The sequence below is a fragment of the Notolepis coatsorum genome, assembly GCF_963971535.1.
Source record: "Notolepis coatsorum genome assembly, chromosome: 7".
NCBI classification, from domain to species: Eukaryota; Metazoa; Chordata; class Actinopteri; order Aulopiformes; family Paralepididae; genus Notolepis; species Notolepis coatsorum.
This window is the reverse complement of record NC_140171.1, coordinates 123,787,870-123,811,552: the sequence shown is the minus strand read 5'-3', so window position 1 is coordinate 123,811,552 and position 23,683 is coordinate 123,787,870. Positions and strand designations below refer to the sequence as shown.

General features: G+C 43.0%; 1 protein-coding gene across 1 annotated transcript in view; it reads right to left on the bottom strand.

Moving 5' to 3' along the window:
* Window positions 1-882: 882 nt before the first annotated feature.
* sec23b (SEC23 homolog B, coat complex II component) overlaps window positions 883-23,683 on the bottom strand; it is a 33,135-nt gene continuing 10,334 nt past the window's right edge. Inside the window, exons 7-19 of the mRNA XM_084318561.1 lie at window positions 21,798-21,942; window positions 18,325-18,483; window positions 17,304-17,419; window positions 15,028-15,151; window positions 13,353-13,433; window positions 13,144-13,233; window positions 12,106-12,212; window positions 10,833-10,986; window positions 10,517-10,594; window positions 9,597-9,758; window positions 8,135-8,221; window positions 6,019-6,240; window positions 883-2,044 (exon numbers count right to left, since the gene is read on the bottom strand). Coding sequence (XP_084174687.1) covers window positions 1,955-2,044; window positions 6,019-6,240; window positions 8,135-8,221; window positions 9,597-9,758; window positions 10,517-10,594; window positions 10,833-10,986; window positions 12,106-12,212; window positions 13,144-13,233; window positions 13,353-13,433; window positions 15,028-15,151; window positions 17,304-17,419; window positions 18,325-18,483; window positions 21,798-21,942 — 1,615 coding nt within the window. The 3' untranslated portion in view covers window positions 883-1,954. The remainder of the gene's footprint in view (window positions 2,045-6,018; window positions 6,241-8,134; window positions 8,222-9,596; window positions 9,759-10,516; window positions 10,595-10,832; window positions 10,987-12,105; window positions 12,213-13,143; window positions 13,234-13,352; window positions 13,434-15,027; window positions 15,152-17,303; window positions 17,420-18,324; window positions 18,484-21,797; window positions 21,943-23,683) is intronic.

Genomic DNA, 23,683 nt, shown 5'->3' with positions numbered 1-23,683 from the left:
CGGAGCCCTGCCGGTGTGAAAGGGCTAGAAGTGTTCTCTCACTAGGGACGCACCTATACCAGGCTAAAACACGGTATGGGTATATAAAATAAGACGTCCCCAATACTCAAATCTGATACCAAGAAACAGGTAACATGCTAGAACGCTAGAAGTGCCTTAATTTGCATGCATCTTTTAACACAGAAGCGTGTTAGATCGCTCTAATGGAGAATACATTATTATGGATCTCAATAATTTTTTGTCTAATGATCAGTTTAGTGTTCAGTAAAAGCGACAGATGACAGATCGGATCAGTACTTGGTATAGGGCCGATATTCAGAATCGATTATCGGTAGCAAGAAGGTAGTACCGGTTCGTCTCCGTCTCTCACCACTTGATTTGACCCAAAACATAGTACCTCAGACGAAGAACCATATACGTTTGTTTTCAATTTTTCCAGAGGAAGTGTTTTCAAACTTTTGTTACCTAAAGATGGTAAGTTAAGAGTGTCGTGTTCACTCATAGTTAACCCTTTCACTACCACACTACAAAAGGGTTAAGCCTTTCACTGCCACTACAGGTTAACCCTTAACCGTCTGTAGTGTGGTAGTGAAAGGGTTAACCTTCTGTAGTGTGGTAGTGAACGGGTTAAAGACAGTCGAGGAGATGTGATTATACGCCATTCCCAAGTGATTTGAATTCACTTCACAACTGCAAATACGTGGGCTGTCCAGAAATAGTCAAAACTGACTTATACAGTATCGTTTTTCAGTCCAAGGGTTCATTTGTTCCAATTCATTCAACGGACAGGATTACACACTTCTCTCGTCATGGCTACAGATAAATGGAATGTACACATGGCAAATATAGTGACACACTGACAGAATGAATAGGATTTGTGGCAACAGACTTTTATATGTAGCCCTAATCCACTCAGGATCTAAATCAATGAAAGTTTTCCCTTTTATACAGTGATACAGTGCATTAAGATTTAATTACAAGGAGACTCGACTGAGATTCGGGCAGTCGTTGGGTACTACATTCCAGATGGAGTGAGGAGATGAGTGATTAGTGGACTAAACCAACTATGCAATGCAGAGTTATGTCTGTCATAAAAAAAAAGGTTCATTATACAGTGTCAATGTTCGTCATCAAGTCAGTGTCTATCACAATTTATCAACAGTTTATATATACTATAATAGACCTCTATTCATCAGAACATTCATTTTTAATCGTTATGGGGGAATTTTCTTGGAAAACATAACTTGTGTAGTATTTTCTTTGGATATATCAATGTCAAAATGAATTGTGACAGCAGCCATCGATGCTACATCCTATTAGCACCTGTAAGCATTATTATTATTATTTTTTGGGGCATTGGTACGCATCATCACAACTCATTTCACACAAATATATTATCAAGAAAATCTCACATGTAGCATATTTAACTGTAGACAAAGTTAGCACATTAGAACATTTAAAGCCTCTTCTTTTTAAAACAGCATATTTGACCCAAATAGCTACCAGAGACATCTTAGGACAGACAGACAAACGAGCAAAAAACAAAGAAAACAAATTAACGTATTAATCTACTCATCTTGCGTGTAAGAGGTAATGTAAAAACACTAAACAAACAAGACCTTGCAAGACTGATGAAGAATCGTGAAGAAGACGGGAGACTAACCATTATAAATATGAACGGAATGGAAATGAGTGGGAATTACACTATTAGGTCCCTAGATGTAAATACAGTAATGTGCAGAATTTCTCTCCGTCCTTCTCCTTTCATTCACTTCATGTGGAAATGTTATTGGAAGGACCCAAAATCAAGCAAGAGCATGAAAACTCTTTCTCGCGGCTCGGTTCATTTCAAAGGGGGGGGGGGGGGGGGGTATTAGCGGGTCCATGTGTCAGGATAGGAATGTCTTTCATTTCATCACTTCTTCCTTTACTTTGGCCCCAGAACACGCCGTGTCTAGGTAGAGCTGGACACGGCCAGCTTCTTCAAGTGGTCCATGAAGACCTGGAGGCTGACGTCGTCGGTCAGGATTGGGGCCCCCGACTCCTAAAAAGGGATGGAGCGAGAGAGTGTTGTGAGTGCATTGCTAGCGTTTCTTACTGAAAACAAGGGTACCACTTAGCTTGTTAGCTTGCCGCTAGTGGTACCCATTAAGTGCAAATGAGATATTGCCAGCAAGGTGTATCAGTTTAGGTAAGAGCGGAGAGAGATCCTAGCTTGTCACGTCCACTAGAAGACTTAATGCGTACAGGCCACTAGAAGACTTAATGCATACAGGCCACTAGAAGACTTAATGCATACAGGCTACTAGAAGACTTAATGCTTACAGGCCACTAGAAGACTTAATGCATACAGGCCACTAGAAGACTTAATGCGTACAGGCCACTAGAAGACTTAATGCGTACAGGCCACTAGAAGACTTAATGCATACAGGCCACTAGAAGACTTAATGCATACAGGCCACTAGAAGACTTAATGCATACAGGCCACTAGAAGACTTAATGCTTACAGGCCACTAGAAGACTTAATGCATACAGGCCACTAGAAGACTTAATGCTTACAGGCCACTAGAAGACTTAATGCTTACAGGCCACTAGAAGACTTAATGCTTACAGGCCACTAGAAGACTTAATGCATACAGGCCACTAGAAGACTTAATGCTTACAGGCCACTAGAAGACTTAATGCTTACAGGCCACTAGAAGACTTAATGCATACAGGCCACTAGAAGACTTAATGCGTACAGGCCACTAGAAGACTTAATGCATACAGGCCACTAGAAGACTTAATGCATACAGGCCACTAGAAGACTTAATGCATACAGGCCACTAGAAGACTTAATGCATACAGGCCACTAGAAGATTAATGCATACAGGCCACTAGAAGACTTAATGCATACAGGCCACTAGAAGACTTAATGCGTACAGGCCACTAGAAGACTTAATGCATACAGGCCACTAGAAGACTTAATGCATACAGGCCACTAGAAGACTTAATGCGTACAGGCCACTACAAGACTTAATGCATACAGGCCACTAGAAGACTTAATGCATACAGGCCACTAGAAGACTTAATGCTTACAGGCCACTAGAAGACTTAATGCTTACAGGCTACTAGAAGACTTAATGCTTACAGGCTACTAGAAGACTTAATGCGTACAGGCCACTACAAGACTTAATGCATACAGGCCACTAGAAGACTTAATGCATACAGGCCACTAGAAGACTTAATGCGTACAGGCCACTAGAAGACTTAATGCTTACAGGCCACTAGAAGACTTAATGCGTACAGGCCACTAGAAGACGTAATGCTTACAGGCTACTAGAAGACTTAATGCGTACAGGCCACTAGAAGACTTAATGCTTACAGGCCACTAGAAGACTTAATGCGTACAGGCCACTACAAGACTTAATGCATACAGGCCACTAGAAGACTTAATGCATACAGGCCACTAGAAGACTTAATGCATACAGGCCACTAGAAGACTTAATGCTTACAGGCCACTAGAAGACTTAATGCATACAGGCCACTAGAAGACTTAATGCTTACAGGCCACTACAAGACTTAATGCATACAGGCCACTAGAAGACTTAATGCTTACAGGCCACTAGAAGACTTAATGCTTACAGGCCACTAGAAGACTTAATGCGTACAGGCCACTACAAGACTTAATGCATACAGGCCACTAGAAGACTTAATGCATACAGGCCACTAGAAGACTTAATGCATACAGGCCACTAGAAGACTTAATGCTTACAGGCCACTAGAAGACTTAATGCATACAGGCCACTACAAGACTTAATGCTTACAGGCCACTAGAAGACTTAATGCTTACAGGCCACTAGAAGACTTAATGCATACAGGCCACTACAAGACTTAATGCATACAGGCCACTACAAGACTTAATGCATACAGGCCACTAGAAGACTTAATGCATACAGGCCACTAGAAGACTTAATGCTTACAGGCCACTAGAAGACTTAATGCATACAGGCCACTAGAAGACTTAATGCATACAGGCCACTAGAAGACTTAATGCATACAGGCCACTAGAAGACTTAATGCGTACAGGCCACTAGAAGACTTAATGCATACAGGCCACTACAAGACTTAATGCTTACAGGCCACTAGAAGACTTAATGCATACAGGCCACTACAAGACTTAATGCGTACAGGCCACTACAAGACTTAATGCATACAGGCCACTAGAAGACTTAATGCGTACAGGCCACTAGAAGACTTAATGCATACAGGCCACTACAAGACTTAATGCATACAGGCCACTAGAAGACTTAATGCGTACAGGCCACTACAAGACTTAATGCATACAGGCCACTACAAGACTTAATGCGTACAGGCCATCACAAGACTTAATGCGTACAGGCCACTAGAAGACTTAATGCGTACAGGCCACTAGAAGACTTAATGCATACAGGCCACTAGAAGACTTAATGCATACAGGCCACTAGAAGACTTAACGCGTACAGGCCACTAGAAGACTTAATGCGTACAGGCCACTAGAAGACTTAATGCATACAGGCCACTAGAAGACTTAATGCTTACAGGCTACTAGAAAACTTAATGCTTACAGGCCACTAGAAGACTTAATGCGTACAGGCCACTAGAAGACTTAATGCGTACAGGCCACTAGAAGACTTAATGCATACAGGCCACTAGAAGACTTAATGCGTACAGGCCACTAGAAGACTTAATGCGTAAAGGCCATCACAAGACTTAATGCATAGTATTTGCATACAGGCCCAGTTTACCAGAAGACTGCCAGGCGTTTTGCCCACTCGCTGCAGTCCCAGAGAGGACCCCAATTCAATATCAACTTTCAATTTCACCCACATATCACTAATCCAAGACCTATGTCCCCCGGCAGCCTTATCCTGCAGTTTGTTGTTGCCTGTCAGTGGTCAAGGTGGTGCCATACAGTGGTGACTACAGCGGGTCATGACTAAGCTTCTCCACCATCAGGAGTACTGATAAAAGATTAACGCGCTATCCATTTTCAACATATCAATGTTCCCCGGGAAGAGGAAGAGGTTAGCTAATCCTAGACCAGTGCCTAGCGGCAACTTAACCTCATGTCTTTAGTGAGTCATGAACAACAATAATAACAACAAACATGACTCAGTCTCGGCATTTTAGACCACTGCACTTCCCAGTTACATTGAGCTCATGGGAGAGAGAGTGGGGGTAGAAAATGAATGAATGTGGATGAGAGCCTTGACATTAAGTGGTTGTAGCTACAGCTGTGGGGGTTCTGGAGACATGATCCAATAGACTTATATACGCCCGAGTCTCCTGAACACGGAGAGACCAATCCCAAGTCGATCGGCACTTTCTCGGCTGAGCTACCGGTAGTCACTTTTCCGCACTTACTCCCTGAACTCTGCATGCGCAGATTGCCCAAGTCTCTCTGGATTGTCCAGAGATCTAGGTTTATCAATCTGTGGATGCAGAGTTTGGGGAGTAGGTGCAGAAAAAGTTACTATAGCTCGGCAGAGAAAATGCAGATCGTGTTGGGATTGGTCTCTCCATGTTCAGGAGACTCCGGCGTATATAAGTCTATTGGATCATGTCTCCAGCCATAGCTACAACCACTTAATGGCAAGGCTCTCATTCACATTCATTAATTTTCTCCCCCCGCTCTCTCTCCCATGATTTCAGAATACCGGAAGTGTTGCTGTGGTCTATAGAGGGTGATGATAGTGTCACTTGACATGGTCTATACATCTTTTATTTAAATTAAAATATTATCATAACTTTTTTAATGAATGCAAAAATAGGACTTTGCGCATAACTAAAATACAACCGAGTAAGTGGAGGGAGCAGCGTGGATGAAATCCACAAAAGGTGTGGTCTTGTAATTAACTTCAAAAACTAATAGTCAGCTTCATTTCATTTCACCGCCTCTGCAAAGAACGACGCATTAGTCTCTCCCGGGAGAACTTTCCGCTCTCTCTTAAAACTAACATATCCTATTCCCAATCGATGAAGAGGTCGCGCCGTTACCTGTCCCCAGGCGTAGCTGTTGTTGTGGGTCTGCGACGGGTTGACCTTGGAGAGCAGGAAGCGCGCCTGTGAGCCGCCGTGCTCAGTGTCGATGTAGCGCGGCGTGGGGAAGCGCGTCTGCAGGATCTCCTGGGCGTCGTCCAGCGGGGCCTGCAGGAGCTGCTTGAAGTTCTCGTACTCCGCCATCTCCTGGTAGCCCGCCTTGCGCCACTGGGCTATGGTCTGACAGGGGGGGGGGGGGGGGGGGAGGAGACGCATGGTTAGGAGTCGCAGTGGTCTACGTTATCACACCTAAACCTGAGGGCAGTGGTCTACGTTATCACCAACACGTGATACTGTAGCCCCCAGTGTTGCAGTACTGTAGCCCCCAGTGTTGCAGTACTGTAGCCCCCAGTGTTGCAGTACTGTAGCCCCCGGTGTTGCAGTACTGTAGCCCCCAGTGTTGTACCGTACTTTTCGGACTATAAGCCGCGGCTTTTCCCCCCATTTTTAGACCCTGCGGCTTATATAACGGTGCGGCTTATATGTGACTCGACGTGACCAAACCCGAAAATGTAAAAATCAAAATATTGCTTTTTTGACTGCATTGAAATGTTATTTATCTGTTCCCTTATTTGCTAAACTTAATACAACTTGTAAATGAGTTAATTCTTGTTATTTGTCCGACAGTATTGTGTCCCAATGCTAATTACATATGGTAATTAAACATTAAAACACCTGCGGCTTATAGTCCAGTGCGGCTTATATATGTACACATCATTCAATTTAGCTGCTGCGGCTTATAGTCGGGTGCGGCTTATAGTGCGAAAAGTACGGTAGTACTGTAGCCCCCAGTGTTGTAGTACTGTAGCCCCCAGTGTTGTAGTACTGTAGCCCCCAGTGTTGTAGTACTGTAGCCCCCAGTGTTGCAGTACTGTAGCCCCCAGTGTTGTAGTACTGTAGCCCCCAGTGTTGCAGTACTGTAGCCCCCAGTGTTGTAGTACTGTAGCCCCCAGTGTTGTAGTACTGTAGCCCCCAGTGTTGCAGTACTGTAGCCCCCAGTGTTGCAGTACTGTAGCCCCCAGTGTTGTAGTACTGTAGCCCCCAGTGTTGTAGTACTGTAGCCCCCAGTGTTGCAGTACTGTAGCCCCCAGTGTTGCAGTACTGTAGCCCCCAGTGTTGCAGTACTGTAGCCCCCAGTGTTGTAGTACTGTAGCCCCCAGTGTTGCAGTACTGTAGCCCCCAGTGTTGCAGTACTGTAGCCCCCAGTGTTGCAGTACTGTAGCCCCCAGTGTTGTAGCACTGTAGCCCCCAGTGTTGTAGCACTGTAGCCCCCAGTGTTACAGCACTCGAGTCCAGGACTGATTTTCAGGACTTGTTAATTGATAGTTATTTTTGTAATAATTTTTTGTAATAGGCCCCAATCATTTGGCATAAGTGATATTAAAGGGCATTAAGTCTGATATTGATGGCTAGTGCATTTGTTTGACTATTGTGTCACAAAGTAAATAAAACGCCCTTTGAAATAGTGTCATTTATGTTTAATGTTTATGTTTATGTTTTAAATTTAAAAAAAATTCAGCTCTTTGACTGTTAAGAGTGGACTCAACCTTGATGACTCGGACTTGGACTTGAGACTCCACTCGGACTCTAGGTTTTATTGACTCGATTACAACACTGGTAGACCCACTCAATGAAAACAGGAACAAATGGGTAGCCTCACAAGAAATGGAGCCATGTTTTTAGTTCTGTAGTTGATTGACGGAGCTCTTAATACAAGGACAAACACTAGACAAAGGGTAAATATCCATTTTCAAATTGGATTTGCTGTATTTTATGGCTGTAAACGTTTTTTTTGGTAATGTTGGTAAACATTAGAGTAAAATAGACTCATATTTTGCTTTATGGTGGGTGAGGAAAGTAAAAAAAAAAAAAAGAAAACGAATTTTCCTTTTCAAGAATATGATAAAAAGTAGATATATTATATTATATATATATCACAGACTGTGACTAAGTTCCAAACTGATGGAGTGGATGTATCCATTTTTGGCCCAGTGTAACTCCAGGTGAAGTGCTGTGAGTTTTGACTACAGGAGCGTCAATGAAAGTATTCCTAGTGGCTGGTCAGTGGCCTCACCTCGCCGTGGTAGATGACCAGCTGGAAGAACGTGTCCATGAGGAGGATCTTGTCTGGCAAGATACTGCTGCTGTCCAGGAGAACAGGCTGTGGATAGAACACACAGATTACACACAACACGTCACAGTACGCTAACTCCAATAAAAATAATAGAACGCTTTTCTGAAGAGAATATTTCAGCACCGAATGTACCATCTCAGACAAAACGTCATGTACTTCAGATAAACAAGTGGAATTGTCACTCCAATCTCCCCAAAACATTTTGGGACTAAATCCAGTTACAATCATGTACGGGCGGCCCTCGCAATCGAAACCTGCAATCTCTTATTTCTCCCAGCAGCCCTGACAAGATTATCAGTAGTGTTCGGGTGTGAACCTGCGCCAGGGGTGTAAAGAGTACCAAGAAATTATACTTAAGTGAAAGTATGGGTACAGTCTCAAAATCGTACTCAAGTAAAAGTCAGTATCTGGCTAAAAACACACTTGAGTAAAAGCAAAAAAGTTTCTACTTTTAAATGTACGGTACTTAAGTACTAAAAAGTAAATGTAAAAACTTTTTTTTATTGCAAGGGATAGACAAGGGGTCTCAAACTCATTCCATCGTGGGCCAAGTTTTCATTTTAACTATACATTGCACCAGGTGAGTTAGTTGAAGAGGTGAGCCAATTAGTGAAATCATCAGCTAGTGTTTAGGCAAGGCTGGAATGAAACCAAGCATACACTCTGCCCACAATGGAATGTGTTCTGCGATCGACAATTCTGAAATTAAGGCCATTAATCGTGGGATCGGGGGAGGCAAAGGAGACACTTTCTATAAGAATCAGTTGACTGCGGCCAAAAAGAACATTTCATGGAGATAGGGCCATGGGTGCTCGTCTTGTCCGTCCACGCCGACCGTTTGGTCCTCTTCATCACTTGTGTATCGTTTGTGGCTTCTCACTGTAGCGTGTCACTCTGACTGTCTAAGCTTCTGATAGCAGGTGTTTAATCAAAGATCCCCGCTTTCTAGTCTTGCACAAGGACCAATCAGCATGGGTATGGGCGGGTTAATTTTCCATTGATGGGGATTTGATTGGGTGTTTTTAAATAAAGCGCGGCCGCAGGATTAATAACGTTAACTTGGCCAGAGAAACAAATATACTAATTAAAATAGTTGGACCTGCGAGATTTGTACTTTGTAGGTCTGCATTTTAAATGTAAGGAGTAAAACGTTTTTTTTTTCTTCTCTGAAATGTAATTGAGTAAAAGTACAAGTATACAAACCTAATAATACTCGGGTAAAGTACAAATCCCCAGAAACAGTACTTAAGTATTGTAACGAAGTACAATTACTCAAGTACTTTACACCCCTGACCTGCGCGCCAAGTACCTCTCTTCTACGGCGTCAAGGGTTCATTAACTAACAAGTAGCAGGAACTTGATAAGCGGTGTTAAGTCACTGTGTACAGCGAGCGAGACTGACCTCCGGCGCCCCGTAGAAGGAGTAGGAGTAGAGGATGGGCTGCATCATGATCAGGGACTGGGTCAGGTCCTGCCGCACAAAGTGGTGTCTGTAATATGAGCTCTCGTCCGGGCTGTTGTTGAAGACCTGCAGGAAGGGCGACCGCCGCAAGTGGAACATGAACTGAGGAGACGGAGAGAAGAGGGGGACAAGCTTGATTACAGAGTATTTGTCATGCGTCATGTCATGTTCAGTGGTGGTGAAGGAAGCAATCTCCACCCTACATTGTGGGAAGAGCTTTGAGTGTCTAGAAAAGCGCTATATAAATGTAATGAATTATTAATTATTAATATTACTACTCGAGACATTTCTGTGGGTTGTTTGAGGAAGAAGACGTCAATAGACCTGTTCGCTGTATACACCAAGACTCAGTAATCATGCGCATCAAGGGGGCAAAAGGAACGCACTCCTGGTCAGAACAACGGGGCAGACTACAATATATTTGCATTTGTTAGCCATGCTAGCGATCTAAACAATCAATTTGTGCCAAAGCTAGATATGTAAAAGGTGAAAGTCTCACTCACAGCCTTGCTGATTTGGCTAAATGACATCCAGCCGTTTGTTTGAAACTACTTTTAGTCCGGGGAGTGTCATGGTTTCTCCATAGAGCCCAGTCATACTCTTTTCTTTTTGCAGGTAAGGGGGAAACTTAGTCACGTGACTCAGTTGGTACTGCTGATTGGCTCGAACATGGTATGTTTGTAAACAGCAAACAGGTCGTACAAGTGGTTTAAGGATATATTATCGTATTGACAGAGAGGTTAAATATGAAACTGGTTCAAGTCCCGAGATCCAAGCCTTTTTGATTCAACCATTTCTCACACCCATTTCTTTGCAGATGGCAAGTAATTCCATTAAGTTCCACTGGGTGGCAGGCTTACCTGTGGGTAGAGGGAGAGAGACTCTGACAGCTTGAACGAGGTGGGATCATCTTTGTTGAACTGGCCAAACTTCTGACACTGTAACAGAGAAAGTCACACCTCAATATCACAGCACATGTCTAATTATAGAAGGTTATATATATAACACGGCATTCCGACAATCACAATCATCATCATCGCATACTTCTAGTGTCACGGTGGACATTCCGAACACCTCCTATTGTGCATTAATATTTCCACGACAAAGAACCACATTGTGCCGTCGTCGCTGCCACGCAACGGAAAGGAATTCGGTCGGTTCAGTCTCGGCACTCACCAGGCGTATGAGCTGTCTGTCAAGCCAGCGCAATACGTCGGGCCCCTCCTCCGACTCCGCCCTGAAGACGCCCAGGCGGGCCATTAGAACGGCGGACGCCTCCTGGTCGAAGGACGACTCGATGTGCTGGATCTGTGACTGGGCGTCGGCCCAACTGGAGGGAGGGAGGGAGAGAGAACAGAGGGTTGGGCAGGTGAGCTATTAAGAGGTGACGTACGAGTGACGCATGAGTCATCTCCACAACTCTCTTTTGTAGCAAAAGGCAACAGGAGTGTCAACAGGCCCGTTAGCAGGGTTAATATTGACTCTGCGAGTTCCTGCCTGAGAACACAGAGACATGAGGGAATGTTCAGCACCTTCCACTGACAGCAGCATGAAGCTACTACTATTCACCCCGCTCATCGATGTGGCCATCGAAATAAAAACACAAATACAGATGATACAGCCGATCGTGATACAGAGGAGAGCTATAAGGATTGCAGATAGATCAATTGAATAAGCATGCTTTAAAAGTTTATGATTTGGTAGACTTTAAAACTGCATAAATAATGTTCAAAGCAAAACACAACATGCGTCCTGATTGTATCCAGAGATTGTTGTATGAATTGAGGGGAGTTTGTAATAAAAATTAAAAAAAAAAAAAAAAAAAAAAAAAAAGCTAGGACAAATCAAAACAGATGTCAGTTAAAGGGGTCAACTTGTGAAACAGTTGTGACAATGAATTCAAATGTGTAATAGGGACACGTTGCAAATAAAAAAGAATGTTTAGAAATAAGCTGGTAAACAAATACAAATCTCAGGTATAAACTGTAAGTGTACAGTATTGTCTTTTTTTTTTTTATTATTATCTTTTTTGCCTAAATGATTAAGGATATAATGTAAGAAGTATATGTTTTAAATGACTAAAGGGTTAATGATATATTGTAAAAAGGGTAGGTATATAATATTTTAAATCACTAAATGGTTAATGATATATTGTAAGAAGGGTAGGTATATATAATATTTTAAATCACTAAATGGTTAATGATATATTGTAAGAAGGGTAGGTATGTAATGTTTTAAATGAAAAATATATTTTATCTTGTTCATTTAACCTACAGCGATATGAGGGCTGTATAGTACAGTTTACATTTAATTTACCTTTATTTTACCAGGTAGTCACTTGAGATCAAAGATCTCTTTTTCGAGCAAGACCTGAAATATAATTGTGTCTATTGTAAAACCCCATTAACAGAACCCCCTCCCCCCATAGATGCCTGTTGTAGAGTCTTACTTCCTGGCGATGGTGGTGACTCGGACCCGCCTCTGCGTGTTGGAGTGCTGGTACTGGGTGACAAACTGGACCGCCCCTCGGCCCCCCTGGGGGATGGGTGCATTGTGCTGCAAGCAACACGCAACAATGGATTCAGTCAGTAAGACCATCGCTGACAGAAAACCTCCTCTACACAACCCCCCTCCTCCTCATCCTCCTCCTCCCTTTTCCAGCCTAACAAGAAGGTCTTAAGTTCAATGTAGCCAGATAATGTTTGAAAAGCCCTTGTTTGAAGAGTCTCAGTCCACCACACACACACATATGATCCTTCATCACATTATCTAGACTGATTCACTTATGTGATGTGATAATAAGATAACGGGGCTTTCACCAACTAAACCCCGTCGGGCTACTAGTGACCCGAGACAATGGCTTTATTACTTATAATAACTTACGGCGGCTATAAGAGCAGCTCATGAGAGACTCACAAGATAAGGTTCAAGTGAGTGTGTTGAGTGCATTATGAGAGAGCGAGAGCAAACAAGAGGGCGAGGGAGCAAACGCTAGCAAGCGGAGGAGCGTGACAGAGAGCGAGCACGAAAGAGCGTGAGAGAAAGAGAGAGAGCAAGAAAGAGAGAGAGCATGAGTGAGAGAGAGAGAGTGAGTGAGAGAGAGATAGAACGAAAGTGTGAGAGAGAGAGAGCACAAAAGAGCGTGAGTGAGAGAAAGAGAGAGTGGGAAAGAGCGTGAGAGAGAGTGAGAGAGCACAAAAGAGTGTGATAGAGAGCACAAAAGAGCGTGAGTGAGAGAAAGAGAGAGTGGGAGAGAGTGAGAGAGCACGAAAGAGTGGGAGAGAGAGAGAACAAAAGAGGGTGAGTGAGAGAAAGAGAGTGGGAGAGAGCGTGAGAGAGTGAGAGAGCACGAAATAGTGGGAGAGAGCACAAAAGAGGGTGAGTGAGAGAAAGAGAGAGCGGGAAAGAGCGTGAGAGAGAGAGAGAGTGAGAGAGAGTGAGAGAGAACGAAAGAGTGTGAGAGGAATGAGAGATATGTCCTTTTTACCTGATTCACCACTTCAAAGAACATGGCCAGGGTGGTGGAAGGGCTGAGGCTGCATATCTTCCACTGGCTTGTGCCCCCGGTGCCCATCTCCTACACGCCACAGAATGACACAAAGCCGCCACTGTCAGGGTCTCAAGTTGACTTGAGAGTGTTAGAAAGCAGGGAATCTGAATGTCAAGTGATTTTTTCGCTCGGCGATCGTGACTCACAGTCTCCGATACGGACGGGCCCTTGGAGTTGAGCGACACGCACGGTCCGATGGCCCCGCAGACCTTCACCTCCCTGGACGTCTGGGCACACGCAGACAAACACTCTTATTAGAGGAGATCAATTGAACATCAATGATAATTCAATGTGTGTGTGTGTGTGTGGGGGGGGGGGGGGGGGTGTATGGGTTAAGGCAGGGCTATTCAACTAAATTGTTCAGGGGGCCACATTGTCAGAAACCCAAGGGGCCAGGGGCCGGACTGCCACGGCGCCTCCCCGTGCTATGAATATATGTACACTTGACACAACACGCAACCACATTTTCACAACTTTTATTTAACTACATTGCAAAAGTAGTATACTTTTCAAAAAAAGTGCTTCATTTATGTGCCACATCTGCAACATCTCCTGCAAAAAGTGCTTCATTTATGACTGTGCAACAACTGCAACATCTCCTCTTCAAAATTTCAATATAAAAATAAAATAAAAAACAAACAAGTGCATGATGTGCATCTGAACATTCTAACATCAACACTTGAACAAAAAAACACATTTATAGTGCAGCTGAGCTTATGAAAAAGTGCTTCATGTCTGTGCAACAACAGCAAATCACAGCATCTTATCAGCACTTATTGTCCACTCTTAACTCTCAAACATCAGGGGGGTGGGGGGCAGACAGGCCTAGCCTACATACACACATCTAATGAGAGCGATTGCACTTCTTTGACTGGGCAATGGCAGAGAAAGAGGGTTCATAGGAAGTGAGGGCTACCCGCAAACAGTGATGCAAATGCTCATTCGTCAAGGAGGCACGGTTGCTTGTTTTAATGGCATTCATGTGAGAGAAACTGGATTCACAGGTGTATGTTGAGCCAAACATTGTTAGCACATATATTGCCAGCGTTTTTATTTTGGGGAATGTCTTGACATGAATACACTTTATCCAAAATGTTGTGGTGGATTCATTCTCAAGTGCCTGCTTCAGAGCAGATGATGCTTGCATGTCAATTATTTCAAGTTGCAGGAGACCTTCATCAATGTGAAGTGATGCAAGAAACTCTTGTCCTTTTGTGGAAATAGCAGCTACATTGGCAAATGGGTTGCTCACAAAATGCATCAATTCTCTGGACATGTCAAATTCATCAAATCGACTTGCAAAGTTTTCCCTCAATTTATCAATGAAATCTGTCATTAATTGTGTGACTTTTGGCTCAATTGTGCGTGTTAACGTTGACATGAAAAAAAAAAGAAAAAAAAAATATTAAAAAAAAAGTTTTTTTTTTAGTTTTTTTTATTATCATGTAATCTTTGGCGGGCCGGTCAGAATCATCCCGCGGGCCGGATCTGGCCCGCGGGCCGCCAGTTGAATAGCCCTGGGTTAAGGTATCAAGCATGTCTCACAGTGTCTCACAGTAGGACTGATAATCTAGAATCACATTTGCCATAACACATTTTAAAGATCATTGATCCTCAATTAGCAACTGTACTTAATATAACACCATCCACAGGACAATACAGCAAACGTTGATTAGTGGTACAACAAACAAGCAGGTCAACCATCAACTCCAGTCGATCACAGTGACGTCAATATACGTTTCCCCCCCGAATAGGTCCATTCTGATACTACTAGATATCATTTATACTATGGATTAGGGAATATTTTCATGTCTCCTGTACCTTAATCTCCAGGGTGCCCCCGAACGCCATGCGGAACTCTCCGTTGTGGTCTTTACTGAACACCCTCTGAAAGGTCTGCCTGAACAGGGAGGTGCTGAAGGAGTCTCCCATCACGATGTGGCCCCTGAGGAGGAGACGACCAAACAAGACGTTTAGGACACAATATCAGAGTCAAGTCAAAGTCAACTTTATTGTAATTTCTCATAATAATGTGCAAGACATACAGACACATTTTATTGCGTCCCCCCCCCCCTTCCCACGGTGTATATCAAAATATCTAATTCAAACATAAAGTAACATATGAGACAATGTACACACACAATATAAACAGTCGCTATAAATTAAATAAATATGAAGGTAAAAGAACTTAGTGCAAATCGTCTAGCAGCAGTGGTGGTACATAGTAAATAAAATAAAATAATGGCAGTAAACAGATGTGTCAATATGTCGATTGGTGGAGTCCTCTCTCGTACTAGCTCAAGCTAGTTACTGTGGTCACAACATAATGTAAAGTCAATGGGATGGTCCTGTCTGTACAAGCTGACTGAGGGGAACAGACATCTACTTCTCGTGTTCCGTGGAGTGGATTTCTGTTAGTTACAGTCCGTGTGTCCAGACAGAAGATTGACCCCCATTGACTCAGCATCGTGAGGCAGAGCTAGTACGAGGAACAGCATGGATTGTGCCGAGAAAGGACTCTAGCCATTGATAACAACATCATTGCTAAAGTAGGGCTAGGGTTTAAAAAAATCTGAACAATCCCTTTAAATAAGACTTGGATACAACTGCAAGGATACAACGAAGGAGGTCATTTAAGATCTAGGAAACACAGCTCAGAAGCAGACATGACCAGTTCAAAAAGTAAATAGGGTTTTTCAAATTATTTGAAAAATAAAAACATTTGAGTGTTTGTTTTTAAACTTACGGAGTGATGTTAACTTTCCTGAGGCTGTTTGTTGCTGTTAATTCATACCAACCTCAAGCCATTTACAATATTTGAATATTAGCTTTGAATATACATGTATACATTTAGATTATTTAAAGATTTGGCTCCAAGACAGATCAGAAGCAAACAGCCGAGGGAATATTTTCAAGTCACGTGTAGTTTTCACAAAGCTATGGTTTTGAAAGTACAATGACATGTGAAGATAGATGACTGTACTCTAATTAGTTATTTTGTTACAAAACACATATTTTGAATAAATAGACACTAGTAGGGGTGGGAATCGCCAGAGACCTCACGATACGATACTATCGCGATACTTGCGTCACGATACGATAGTATCGCGATACTAAATATATCGCGATATGCTGAGTATTGCAGATCTTTTTTGTATCAAATTTAATTTATTATCTTTTTTCAACTGCAAAGTAAAACTGTCAACATGTTTTATCTAATAAAATAAAGTTCAGTCTGTTCATCTCACTTCAATCATTTTTATTGCAGAACATGGTATTTTCTCAAGCAGACAGATGTAAACACTGTAATCTGTGTTGCATGTACCTGACAAACTGAACTGTTTGTATTACAGTCATATTCCAACTTAACTGAATGCACATGTGTGTGTGTGTGGACTACTGTACTATTACAGGTATTGACCACCCTTAAACAGATGTGTCCTTCAGTTATTGGTGTAAAGTTGTGGAATTCTCTCCATAGCGAGCTTAAGGGGTGTAATAGTGTTCATCAATAAAAAAAAAAAAAAAAAAAAAAAAAAATTTAGTCCGTATGAAAATCAAATGTGATCTGAATAGTGAGATATTTTCTTTTCTTTTTTTCTCTCTTTTATTCTTTATTCTTTATTATTATTATTATTATTACATTTTTCTCTTGTTTAACTGTGGATTGTGAGTTTCTTGTATAATGGTATCAATTATTATTTGTGTAAATTAGGTTGTACGCCGACCATTAAGTAAATACTTCTTTAGTTTAGGAATAAGGGGCAGGTAACTATAAGATTTCTTCTTCTTCCTGCTCCTTTTGTCCATGGAATGTTATTTATGATTGTGTAATGAAGAAACTCTGATTGTATGATTCCATGTGGCAAATAAAAACTCTGAACTGAACTGAACTGAACAATACAACTTCCTTATACCATTTTTTTTGAATAATTAAATATAGATACTTGGCGTCCCTGTATCGATACAGTATCGTCATGTAAAGTATCGCGATACTACTACGTATAAATGTTTTCCCCACCCCTAGACACTAGTATAAATGATTATATTCCATCCTAGATTCCAGTGAAGCAAGCGGTGACAGCGGCCTGACTGACCCAGTGAGGTTGGAGAGGCACTTCATCTCCAGCAGTCCGGTCTGGTCCAGAGCGCAGGCGTAGATGTCTATACTGTGGCCGTTCACTGCCGCGCGGTTGGCCATGGCTTCATAGTACTGCAGCACAACACAAAACAAACAGTCCCTCACCAACACAGCTGTGGAGCAACCAGAGAACATGCCACCATCGAATATTGGCTCAGGTAAGAAACGCCTACGTTTCAATACGTAAAAACTATTTAGTAAGTCAAAAGGAAAGAATTCGAATTTTTTATAATAATCATTGATGGGGAAACAGCGATCCCTCCACAGCGCTCTACCATCTGTTAGTCATCTAACTAAAAAAGGGAAGGAATCTGTCCATCTGCCGGTCCTTCTGATTTTTCGTGAGAACCGCTCGTCCGATCGACTTCACACTCGTGTTGCTGAGGACCGAGACAGTGGAGCGTCGAGTGTGAGGCTGGGTGGATGAGCAGCTCTCGAGAACGCTGCCAAGCAGCCGTACCAGGGGCCAAGCAGCCGTGCCAGGGGCCAAGCAGCCGTGCCAGGGGCCAAGCAGCCGTGCCAGGGGCCAAGCAGCCGTGCCAGGGGCCAAGCAGCCGTGCCAGGGGCCAAGCAGCCGTGCCAGGGGCCAAGCAGCCGTGCCAGGGGCCAAGCAGCCGTGCGAGGGGCCAAGCAGCCGTGCCAGGGGCCAAGCAGCCGTACCAGGGGCCAAGCAGCCGTACCAGGGGCCAAGCAGTCATACAGGGGCCAAGCAAGCAGCCGTTCCAGAGGGGCAAAGCAATACCAGGGGCCAAGCAAGCAGCCATACCAGGGGCCAAGCAAGCAGCCATACCAGGGGCCAAGCAAGCAGCCATACCAGGGGCCAAGCAAGCAGCCATACCAGGGGCCAAGCAAGCAGCCATACCAGGGGCCAAGCAAATCGACCAGAACAGGCAACGCACTGGTTTCATCAACGGCTTCACTTCCACACCGGAGCCTCAGATGTAATAATGAAGGAGCTCCACGACTCCCTAAAATACCTTGCAGGCTTTCTTCAGGTGGCGAGCGTTGTCCTTCTGGATGTCGTGCCAAGAGCGGATGGGGAGCTTCAGTTCATCACCCACCACCATGCCTGGGCCCTGGGTGGGGGGGCCGCCTGTGAACAGCATCACACGAGCCCCCGAGTTGGGGAATGTGCCCTGGGGAGAGAGAGGGAGAGGAGGAGGGTGGGACTTCAATTACAAGAGGAAATCACAAAAACAAGCTATGCTAAAAAAAAAAGCAAGTCAAATGGATTCATACTCCCAGGATAGGTGTTACGCTGTATTACAGCTTTCTGAATGAAATACAGGAAGACATTTGTCAAGATGTCTACACACTTGAATTATTTTCTTTCTAAGCAAGTTACTTTCACTTTGTTGTACTGAGGGAGCCCTGCTCACAACTGAAGACGTCAGCTGTTTGGGGTTTCAGCCATACCGTTTTCAGAACGGGGTGATGAGGTCACTATGGGGGGCCCTCAATACAGGTGGATGAGGTCACTATGGGGGGCCCTCAATACAGGTGGATACAAGATACAAGAGTTTTATTTGTCACGGCATACAGGTATACAGTGAAATGCGGGGGGTCTCGCCTGCAACGATGTGCAATAGTACAAGTAATAATAATAAGAGTCCAACCAATAGAGTGCAATAAACAAGTAAACAAAGTAGGCATATCTGTACATGAGCTATTTACAGAGCATAGTAGGACATGCTAGGTCCTGTGGCAGTGCAGTACACTGTTAGCAACGGATGAGGCACTGGGTCTTTATGTACACTGCTATACAATGCTATATTATACGATCTCAAGCTATACTATTCTTAAAGTGATTTTTCCTTCTGTAAAGTGTCCATAGTGTGAGTGTGTGCAGCATGAGTGAGTGTGTGCTCATGTTAAAGTGGCTGCTAGTGTGTGAGCGTGTACAGTGTGTGTGTTGTGTGTGTGCTCATGTGTGCCTGTGCGTGGAGAGTTCAGTGTTCAAGGCTCTGATGGCCTGGGGGAAGAAGCTGAGCCTAAAGTCTCTCTGTCCTCGTTGCTGGTGCTCGCAGGCGTTTGCCTGACCGCAGCAGCGTGAACAGGCTGTTGTTGGGGTGGTGAGGGTCTTTCATTATCCTGCATGAGGTCACTACGGGGGGCCCTCAATACAGGTGGATGAGGTCACTACGGGGGGCCCTCAATACAGGTGGATGAGGTCACTACGGGGGGCCCTCAATACAGGTGGATGAGGTCACTACGGGGGGCCCTCAATACAGGTGGATGAGGTCACTACGGGGGGCCCTCAATACAAGATGAACATTTCTCAGATCAAATTTCTACTCAGAGGGATCTCAAGCCCCTCCCCTCTTTTCCTGATCATCCAATCGCAACTGTTGCTTCCCGCAGACAAACTTTGTTTGGGTTTCGGATTGGTCCATTTAGAAGGATCTATCTACATCAAATCCACTCAGTGGGACGGTAAACAAAGAGTCCAGATGAAAACTGCATTGTTTGTTTTCGGTTTACAGTTTCCGTAAAAAGATCTGTTGTTGTCGAGTAAGTGAATTCTAGAAAGGTTTTAGCGGATGGAAGAGCCAACTTTACTCTAATCAAATCAAGCCTTATCAGCTGTTGGCTAAAAGCACAGGGTTGATCTGATTCCCTATCGTTTATGTAACCAGACAGATTAGTGGAAGCAGAGGAGGAAGGGGAAAGAAAATTGATAAAATAAAATAAAACAGAAGGCAAAAAAGGAAAGCGGAGGACCTTTGGACTGACGGAGCTCGGCGAGAACTACTGGTGCAGTTATCAGTCAGGAGATAATGAGCTATAGTGTGTGTGTTTATGCTGCTGGAGTCAGGCATGTAGGAGAGGGTATAGTGCACGTCAGTGTTAAGTATAGTGTGTGTGTGTGTGTGTGTGTGTGTGTGTGTTTATGCTGCTGGAGTCAGGCATGTAGGAGAGGGTGTAGTTCACGTCAGTGTTAAGTATAGTGTGTGTGTGTGTGTGTGTGTTTATGCTGCTGGAGTCAGGCATGTAGGAGAGGGTATAGTGCACGTCAGTGTTAAGTATAGTGTGTGTGTGTGTGTTTATGCTGCTGGAGTCAGGCATGTAGGAGAGGGTGTAGTTCACGTCAGTGTTAAGTAATCCCATGCACTTGTGGAGGGTTGTTCGTAGTGCACAAGAAAACTGGATCGATGCGTGTGTACGTGTGCATACTCGCTTACAGTATGTAAATAAAGTACTAATCGACCACAGGGAAAAAAGGTACATAATGTATGTCATGTTATAGCCATATATTTACGCATTGTATGGAAAATGTAACACGTGTACGTATTAAAAATACATACATTATATTACATATTCAAAGAAATGTAAACTTATGTTTTCAGAAAAAAGTTTAAGTTCCCCATCGAACCCTAACTTTATGTCTTAACCATAACCATTAGGCAAATGTTAAAACTAACCTATAATGAATGAGTTTATTTAGAAAATAAATTTAAAATGAATTAAATACATTTTAAAATGTAAATAAAACAAAGTAATAAACAGATTAAAAAACAAGCAAAACAGTAATGTTCGAAAAGGAGTAGGATGAAGTGTAAATGTATGCATTCCTACCCCCTTCACACTCTATTATCCTATGCAACTCATTAACGATAATACGTTTTATTGTTTTATTATTTTTCGTTATAAATAATACTATAACAATAATCATAGTTAGTGAGAGCACTCGCCCGTGACGGCAATGACTGTTGGTTCCACTGCTCGGTTGCACCGTTTTGTTTTGGACTTTAGCAGATACAATACGTGAATATATTACTTGTGGCTATGATGACATAACGTACAGCATGTACCTTTTTTTCCTGTGCTTTGCCGATACAATATTGATATAGTGGCGCCAAGTATCGATATTTAATCTTTATTTTATTGTTTTCTTGCTTGACAATCCCATTGTAGTGCAATAAATACATTTGGAATGAGGTGAACAGACTAAAACAGATGATGTATATATATTCTTATTGCAGATGGTAACAGTGTGTGTTAAAGAGGCTATGCAATTTGTTGTACATCGTTTCATGTACAACTGGCCAGTTTGTGACGCACACTAAAGAATCTGATAAGCGTTCATGTCAATTCTGTGACTAAATACTAGGGATGTTTGATATTGGCTTTTTTACCGATATACCGATATTGTCAAACTCTTAATTTCCTATACAGATATCAACGGATACCGATATATGCAGGGTCCGCCCCCCCCCCCCCAAAAACGGAATAATTTCAGGTAATTAACATTACATATCTCTTGTTGTGGAATTAACACAAACATTTTTTTTTAACAGATACAGATAATTTCCGATATCACATTTTAATGGCAATATGTGTGTGTGTTCAGTATGGTACTGTACGAGAGTCTTACCTCCAGCAGGCCGACAGCTACAGTCAGCCCTACTCTGGAGTGTGTGTTCAGTATGGTACTGTATGAGAGTCTTACCTCCAGCAGGCCGACAGCTACAGTCAGCGCCACGCCGGTGGAGCGAAGAGGCCGCTTGCCCTGTGGGACGGGCCAGGGGTCACACTGGAGCTCTCCCAGCAGGTCCGTCAGGTTCATGTCCACGCGATGGACGGGCTGGAGGAACCTGAGTCACACACACGCACGTTAAATATGGAAAACAGACTTCTATGCGCAAAACTGTAATGGCAAGGACATGTGCTACTACAGAACACGTTGGCCTGTAAAGCGGCTCTCCAGTCCTGCATGTTTGGGGGAATACCATGGAAACCAAGACGACTCATTATTAAAATCCTGTAGTCGGGAGTAGACGTGGCCAATTTGGATCACACACTTCACACAGTCAGCCAATGACCTACACCAGGGCTATTCAACTAAATTGTTCAGGGGGCAACATTGTCAGAAACCCAAGGGGCCAGGGGCCGGACTGCCACGGCGCCTCCCCGTGCTATGAATATATGTACACTTGACACAACCACATTTTCACAACTTTTATTTAACTACATTGCAAAAGTAGTATACTTTTCAAAAAAAGTGCTTCATTTATGTGCCACATCTGCAACATCTCCTGCAAAAAGTGCTTCATTTATGACTGTGCAACAACTGCAACATCTCCTCCTCAACATTTCAATATAAAAATAAAATAAAAAACAAACAAGTGCATGATGTGCATCTGAACATTCTAACATTGACACTTGAACAAAAAAACACATTTATAGTGCAGCTGAGCTTATGAAAAAGTGCTTCATGTCTGTGCAACAACAGCAAATCACAGCATCTTATTAGCACTTATTGTCCACTCTTAACTCTCAAACATCAGGGGGGTGGGGGGCAGACAGGCCTAGCCTACATACACACATCTAATGAGAGCGATTGCACTTCTTTGACTGGGAAATGGCAGAGAAAGAGGGTTCATAGGAAGTGAGGGCTACCCGCAAACAGTGATGCAAATGCTCATTTGTCAAGGAGGCACGTTGCTTGTTTTAATGGCATTCATGTGAGAGAAACTGGATTCACAGGTGTATGTTGAGCCAAACATTGTTAGCACAGATATTGCCAGCGTTTTTATTTTGGGGAATGTCTTGACATGAATACACTTTATCCAAAATGTTGTGGTGGATTCATTCTCAAGTGCCTGCTTCAGAGCAGATGATGCTTGCATGTCAATTATTTCAAGTTGCAGGAGACCTTCATCAATGTGAAGTGATGCAAGGAACTCTTGTCCTTTTGTGGAAATAGCAGCTACATTGGCAAATGGGTTGCTCACAAAATGCATCAATTCTCTGGACATGTCAAATTCATCAAATCGACTTGCAAAGTTTTCCCTCAATTTATCAATGAAATCTGTCATTAATTGAGTGACTTTTGGCTCAATTGTGCGTGTTAACGTTGACATGGAAGAAAAAAAAAAAAAAAAAAAAAAAAATTTATTTATTTTTTATTATCATGTAATCTTTGGCGGGCCGGTCAGAATCATCCCGCGGGCCGGATCTGGCCCGCGGGCCGCCAGTTGAATAGCCCTGACCTACACTGTTGGTTTTTATTCAAAATCGGTTACAAATGTAAGGAGCACACTAAAAATTTATATTTTAATCCATGCCTTTTTTTCAGTGGATGTATGAAGATTCTCACTAAACATCATTATTTCCCGTCCTGCATATGCCTCTAGTTCACCTTCTAGTTTCAGCTGAACTACTACGGAAACTCTGTTGATCAAATGACATGTCTTGACAACAATGGCAAGTGATGCTGGTCCCCGGGAAACCAGATATTGAACTCGAAATCAATCAGGACCATCTGAACCAAGATCTGATTGAATTGGGAGATTGGTTATTTCAATGACTATCAGCTTTATGTGAGGCTGAGAA